Consider the following 7,979-nt stretch of genomic DNA (forward strand, 5'->3'; position numbering starts at 1 on the left):
GAAGAAAGAGAAAAAGAAATAAAAGAGGGGAAAGGAAAAAAGATAAATGAAAAGTCAAAATAATGTAAAGATAATTTTATCCTATAGGTGGTTAAGTGACAAAAAAGGTTAGGGGATAAAGTGAGAAATGGGATAATCTTGAACAGTGCCAAACATCTTAAAACCATATTATCCAAAAACTGCCCCTACTTATGAAGTTGAAAACTTCTCGTTCCCATATCTTAAAATCTCCCTATATCTCAAATTCTTCCTAGATTATATTGCCGCGGCTTTATCAATCTTCATTTAGTCCATTTTTCAGAAGACAAAAGATTAATCAGTCGTAACCTAAATTACAAAATAATTCTATCACTTTTCAAATTTTGGGTAGGAACCAGCATTGGTGGTCCTTGAAACTTTTTAACTGGACCTAAGGGCAAGACCACTAGAGATAGTCACCAGGTTCCAGCTATGTATGTGGATGTGGTCCAAAAGGGGTAATCAGTGATAGAAATTGAGGCAGAGAGGCAGACACTAGTACTAGATAAGAGTTGACTCTAAAGTCTTCCGACATATTGTTCCATTTGTATATCATAACATGTAGTGCATGTTATCCATAGCACGACTAACTATCTATTGCAATGGCATGCCAATGCATACAGCTCATCTTCTTCTTCCTATTTCTCTTCCCAATTTCTGCTTTGGCTCAGAAAAATGGTATTGTCCCTGTGGGCAGTACTTTGACTGCAGGGCAAAAATCTGCTGGTCCTTGGCTTTCACCTACTGAGGATTTTGCATTTGGATTCCAGCAAGTTCAGGATAAGGATCTTTTCTTGTTTTCCATATGGTATCACAAAATTCCAGACAAAACTGTAGTTTGGTTTGTTAATTCAACAAATCCAGTGCTGCGAGGATCGACTGTAAAGCTTGATGCTCAGACAGGGCTTGTACTCCGTGACCCTCGAGGCATACAACTTTGGAGTGCTAATGTTGGTTCTAATCAACTGGTTCGTGGTTTTATGAATGATACAGGCAATTTTATCCTCCAGGGGAGTGATGGTAGCCCGCTCTGGGAAAGCTTTAGACATCCTGCTGATACAATTTTGCCCTATCAAGACTTGGTAATTGGCGATTCTCTTTGTTCTCGACAGTCAGCAACAAACTTCTCCCAAGGAAGATTTTATCTCCGTTTTCTTGATGACGGGAATCTAGTGCTTGCTACCAGAAGTGTGCCAACAAATGTGGATGATGAAGCTACCTACTACAATAGTCAGACTTCTGATTCTACAGGTGAACAGAATTCTGATTACCAAGTTACTTTTGATGGCAGAGGGGCCATGTACATAAGGAAAGGGAACGATCAAACAAAACAGCTCAATCCAGTTTCAATACCATTACCATCAGTATCAGAAAACTATCATAGGGCAACAATAGATTTTGATGGGGTCTTCACACATTATTATCATCCTAGGACCTCTACTGGCAACCCAAACTGGACAATTTTTTGGTCTATGCCAGATAATATATGTACCAGCATTATTGGAGAAAAAGGGAGCGGAGCTTGTGGATTTAACAGCGTTTGCCACCTCGAACTTGGAAGACCGGTTTGTGCGTGTCCAGAAGGGTATATATTGCTTGATCCAAATGACAAGAACGGCAGCTGCAAGCCAAACTCTACTCTTGTCTGCGATGAAGTAGAGGAGGGCTCCGCAGAAAACCTTTATAATTTTGTGGTGGCCAGTGACATAGATTGGCCACTGTCTGACTTCGAGCAAATAAATCCTTCAAATGAAACTATTTGTGGGCAAGCTTGTATGCAGGACTGTTTCTGTGCTGTGGCCATTTTCAGAAACAACAGTTGCTGGAAGAAGAAGCTGCCACTTTCTAATGGGAGGATGGACACTAGCCTTCAGGCAAAGGCTTTCATCAAATATCGCAAAAGTGATGCTCCTCCTGTACTTCAAACTTTTCCTCCAGTTCCGGCAGGATCAAAGCCAAAAAACCGAGGAACTGTGATAATTGTGGGGTCTGTGCTTCTCGGAAGCTCTTTTTTGGTGTTCATTGCCACTGCTTGTTTGGGCTTTTACTTCATATACCACAAAAAGAAGGTAATAACTCATCCAAATACTGATGCACTGAACTCAAATTTGCGTTATTTTGCGTACAAAGAGCTTGCAGAAGCTACAAATGAATTCAATGAAGAGTTGGGCAGGGGATCTTTTGGTACTGTTTATAAAGGTGCCTTGCAAATCAGATCCAGAAACACTACTCTTGCGGTGAAAAAGTTATACAGAATGGATCAAGATGCTGACAAGGAATTTCGTGCTGAAGTGGAAACAATAGGCCAGACTAACCACAAGAATTTGGTCCGCCTGCTTGGATTCTGTGATGAAGGACAACATCGTCTATTGGTGTATGAATATATGAGCCATGGCACTCTCGCAAGACTGCTGTTAAATAATCCCAAAACTAGTTGGAGTACAAGGACTCAGATTGCTGTTGGGATTGCAAGGGGGCTGGTATACCTTCATGAAGAATGTAGTACTCAGATTATCCATTGTGATATAAAGCCCCAAAATATACTCCTTGATGAGTACTTCAATGCTCGTATTTCTGACTTTGGATTGGCAAAACTCTTGATGATTAATCAGAGTCGAACTATCACTGGAAATATTCGAGGAACGAAAGGCTACGTAGCTCCTGAATGGTTCAGGAGCACTCAAGTTAATGCTAAGGTTGATGTTTATAGTTTTGGTGTCTTGTTACTAGAGATCATTTCTTGCCGAAGAAGCATGGAGAATACTGAAATTGGTCATGGAGAATTTTTAATTTTGACTGATTTGGCTTGGGACTGCTTCCAAGAAGGAAGATTGGATGCTTTTGTAGAAAATGATTTAGAAGCTCTAAACGATAAGATGATGCTAGAGAGATTTGTGATGGTTGGTATTTGGTGTATTCAAGAAAACTCATCTCTTAGGCCTACAATGAGGAAGGTGAGCTGGATGCTTGAAGGAATTGTGGAAGTTATGGTGCCCCCATGTCCATATCCTTTTTCCACCCCTGGCTGAGATTAGTTCTATTATTGTTTAATTTGTGTCAATCGATTTGATGTCTAAGGACAGTTTTTATGCTGTTTCTTCCTCTTTTTTCTTTGTTCTTGTTTTTTCTGCTTTATTCCAATGTATAAGATTCTCTCTCTATGTAAACATCCTGTTGTGATGGTGGTTTTCTATTGCTTATCATGTACACAGAATGGTCAGTTTTGTGGTTTTGTGTATCTAACCTATGATACTAGGAATGTGTGAATTTAATATGAAAAGGTCTAATTATGACTGTCTAGCGTCTGAATGCAGTTGTTACTGTCTGTTACCTTTGATTTTATAAAACAATGTCAACTATAAAAATTTAGGGTTGATGCACCTAAAGCATTTTGGGACAATTGAAAAATAACAAAGCTAGGGTTGCATGATTAGTTGAGTATATTAATCGTATTAAACAATTGATCTGTACTCTCTCTAAAAAAAAAAAAAATCATAAATCTTGGTAATTTTAAATGTTACAAAAATAATTTCCTGATTTTCATAGTTGGGCTAACATGCCCTTCGTCCTATAGGTATATTCATTGTACTTCACATGCAGCAGAAATTACAAAATTGAAACGTCTCCTTACAAAATTTTATCAAGTATGAGAGTATGTGCACAACGCGCATTAGTTTGTTACTTCCATCGCATTTACTACCCGTTTGGTTGCTACTAAGTAATGGCAATGGCAATCACTATACAAGACCCCTCAATGACGATGAATTCGTCAAGATTCCTTTTGATGAAATCTTGTGTTTGGTAGTCACCATAACGACAATGACTTTTCTTAGTAAAAAAGAAAAAGGAAAATTGTTATCTTTCCTTTGCTCCTTCCTCTTCATCTCCAGCAGCTCCTACAGTCACCCCCCTGGCTCCTCCTTCCACCAATTTTTTTTTTTTAATTCTGCTTCCTTTCCCTTGATTTCTTGCATGCTGTTGACAGATCTCCCATGTTTGCTTTCCTTTTCTTTCTTCCTTTTTTTTTTTTTTTTTTTTGTTTTGGGTTTTGGTGGTTCTCTTTATGCCTTTGCCACTGCCACCACAGCACAGCCATCTCTCACCGCCTCCACCATAATCCCAGCATTGCACACTATTTCAACAAATTTTGACTTCAAAATCCTTACTGAAAGTAAAAAAAATCTCATCACACCAAGACTTTTTTTGTGAGAGAGAAAAGGAGGAAAAATTCCATGGGATAAAGAGGGAGAAAAAAGAGAGGAGAGACATTGGGTTGAAACAAAAAGGGGGAAGTGAGGAGGTAGGAGAGTTGGAGGCAGGGGCGGAGGGAAGGGGGGGGCCAGGGGGGGCAACCGCCCCCCCTCCAATTGTTAAAAAAAAAATTTCTAAGTAAAAAAATTTTTATTATATTGTTTTGCCCCCCCAAATATTGATAAAAAATTTCACTTTGCCCCCCCTCCAATTGTTATAAAAAAAATTTCTAAGTAAAAAAATTTTTATTATATTGTTTTGCCCCCACAAAATATTGATAAAAAATTTCACTTTGCCCCCTCTCAAGGACCCAAACAATAATGTTTGAAAGTTATTTGGATTTGGTCCAAATAACAGAGACTCGCCCCCCCTAATTGCAATTCCTAGCTCCGCCACTGGTTGGAGGAAAGATGAGAGAAGGTGGAGGCAGCTATTGTTCTCTTTTTTTTTTTTTTATCATGATGGGTAATGGAAGTGAAAGTGCCCAATTTAGCGGGTAATGAATTTTGGGTAACGGAAGACCCAAAAGTCGGCAATGAAAAAGTCCAAAGTGATGTACCAAACACCATTAATGATAATCGTTACCCTCTTACTCCCATTAAAGGGGGCAAAACCCATCAATCAAACGGGTGGTTTAGTTATATGATATTGATTTTAAAATAATAAGAATAAGAGCTTTAGTTATATGAAGTATTATGAATTATGTGAGGTTAAGTAAAAGTAATCATCAGTTAAGCTTGATTCATTTTCCAGTCCAAAAATCTGATCTATGAATGGATCTTGTTCTAGAATAAATGACCAGTCCAAAAATCTGATCTATGAATGGATCTTGTTCTAGAATAAATGAATGCCACATGGAAGTTACAAATTACAACTTTGAATTCAGCCTTGCGTCACTACATTCCGTCAATTAATGCACGGATAAGTGTAGAGGTCCCTCTGTATATGTACGTATGTACACTCTCTCTATACTCGGAAATTTTAGCTTGAAAAACATAATACATTTCAGATTAAATCTAATTTCAGATTAACTATTAGTGAACCCATTCATATACATTGGTCCATCGTTGAAGAAATACTTTATCAAATTAGAAGCATGAAATATATATAGAGGTTATTATTCTAGTCCACAACATGGGCTACTAGCCATTAACACAAAACAATAGTAATTATTTAGTAATAATAAGGATCATGGCAAAAGAATAATTCAGGAAAAATATTTAAAGAAAAAAGGACCACTCAGCTCCAACTAACAACCTCTGAATTCCCTAATAATCCATAGTGAATTTTCTAATGATTCTTAAATGAGTCAATAATCTTTAGTTAAGGAAATTAAACATGATAGCAAATTCTATCAACAGTCAAGTTTTCTAAGTTTTCTGCAACAACTATACCAAGAAATTAAAGCCCAGTTTGTTAGCATTCGTATTTACAAAAATATTCAGCTTTTTAAGTAAATGTGCACATTCCATAAGCCGATATACAAGTAAAAAATGTCTACAACTCTTGTTTATGATCAATTGTATCCAATAATTGGGTTAGGTGGCGTGATATATGAAAATGATAGAAATAAATATATATATATATATATATATATATACTGCTTTTTGGTGTAGAATTATTGGAAATAAATGAAATATATACTTCTTTTTGGGTGGAGAATTGATTGGAAAAAGGTTTTCCTTCTTCATAGGAATTAGAGGGAAATTACTAACAAAAAATTAGGATACTATTTTCTCATAGTATATTTAGATAGCCATTTATAAAAGCATACGTTGAGATTTATGAACAGGAAGAACATATATATTTTGACAAATATAAATAAAAAGTAGAGTAATTTCACATAGAAAATAGCAAAGAAAGTTTTGCAACATGGGCCATAGAAGAAAAAGAAACCATTATGGCTCTTTAAATTGTATCTTAATATCTTTGAACTTTGTTATTGAATTAATCAGAGGACAAAAAGGAGCATGGTTTTTTAATTTGCTTTCCATGTCCACACTTAAAATGTCGTCAGACATGGGCAAATTATTTCGATTTAGACTATTGGTAATCAAATCTAGTGATCAAATATAGTTAAGTTATTGAATGGGCTATTAAATTCTTTTATCAAACAATAAGAGACTAGACAGGCATATCCATTGGCATTTAATAAAAAGTTTTTCCTTTTTTTCCTTCTTCAGTAAATTCATTTTCTTTTATTTTTGAAATTACTCGTATATTGCTTTTTCCCCTCAGATCCTCTCCAAGACATACAATTAATTAAGTTTTGTTTTAAAAAAAAACCTACAAAGTACATTACATGATTTATCGAAAAAGAAGATTGATATCAATACAACACTTTTAATCAATTAAATTTTCTCTTAATTGATCTCAAGAGAATGATTACATGAATAAGTATCACAAATCATGGTACCTACGACGTGTAACGCACGTACTCTCATACTCAGTGTTAGTCTTGGTAATGGTCAGTCTACTCTATGTCATTTTCAATGTCTTAGAAATGTATTGAGGTTGTTGTTTATGTCAAACTCACTGTTTCACGTATTATCAGTTGAATATGTGAAGTATTGAATTTTTAACCCTGATATTGGGGTTATTCAATTGAAAACCTCTATTAATGACCTTAAGAAAGGGGTAGGAGATGGGCAGTTGTAAGTTATATTCTAACTTTAATTGATAGAACCTGCAGTTTGATATCTAAAAATTTCTAACATATGACCTCTAACAAATGAAATTCGGTTCTTTTGATTGTTTAGTTTTAACATACTTGGTAGGGTTATGAATTGATGTCTAATCAAAGTAGTTGATACAATTAAATTTGACAAATATGAGTTACACAATGAATAATATTCTTCCACAAAATAAATCGAAGATTAAAATCTAAAATAAGAATTAAGCAAGTAGACTAACATGTTCATGAAAGAAAAAAGACTGCACACATTAAAGGATTTAAGGAAAAGTTTGTTACAGGATTTTGTAGCTAACATATGGAATTACCTACCTTTAATATAGAAAAAGAATAGCATTATTTTAGTATATTGTTTCTTTAACCGTACATTTAATTGAACGGCTGTTAAAATCACAATAAAACCTGGATCTTATATAATTACTAGGCAGATTTATCATCTGTTTTCCTCCCCTTTAATGAAGCATAATCTCAAGATCATTTCCTTAGCAAAACATATTAATTTGATTGCAAAATAATCAATGTTTTGCTGACTGGTGCTTCGAATGACCAAGATCCACCTAATCATTGACAAAGTGATCGATGCCAACATTTCTGTCATAATGTTACAGACTTCAACGAAGGCTTCAAGTCGTTTCGTCGATTTGCGACCTTTTCTAGCAACATTTAGAACCGTGCTTAACAAGTCTGTGTTCATGTTACAGGTTTCCATGAAGACTTCCAAGTCATCTCGTCGATTTGTCACTTTATCCAACAAATATTTGGGACCATGCTTAACAATTCTGTCATAATGTTTAACAGGTTTCCATGAAGACTTCAAGTCGTCTCGTCGATTTCTCTCCTTTTCCACCAAACATTTAGTTGATGGTTTTCTATTAGTTTCCGCGAAGACTTTCTACTAAACACGTTTAGAACCGTCATTGGTGCTTTTCATCAAAGACCGACTAGGGCGAGTGCCCGCGCATGACGCGGGTGTTTGGTGCCTGTGGTTAGAGAGGATTTTTCATTGGACAAATAATAA

General features: G+C 35.8%; 1 protein-coding gene across 1 annotated transcript; it reads left to right on the plus strand.

Moving 5' to 3' along the window:
* The first annotated feature begins 580 nt into the window (after window positions 1–580).
* LOC113713416 (G-type lectin S-receptor-like serine/threonine-protein kinase RLK1) lies at window positions 581–3,261 on the plus strand. Its single transcript, XM_072055983.1, has one exon. The coding sequence runs from the start codon at window positions 621–623 to the stop codon at window positions 3,045–3,047; it is 2,427 nt and encodes an 808-aa protein (XP_071912084.1). The 5' UTR covers window positions 581–620; the 3' UTR covers window positions 3,048–3,261.
* Window positions 3,262–7,979: the final 4,718 nt, after the last annotated feature.

The sequence above is a fragment of the Coffea arabica genome, chromosome 1c (genome assembly GCF_036785885.1).
Source record: "Coffea arabica cultivar ET-39 chromosome 1c, Coffea Arabica ET-39 HiFi, whole genome shotgun sequence".
Classification (NCBI taxonomy): Eukaryota; Viridiplantae; Streptophyta; class Magnoliopsida; order Gentianales; family Rubiaceae; genus Coffea; species Coffea arabica.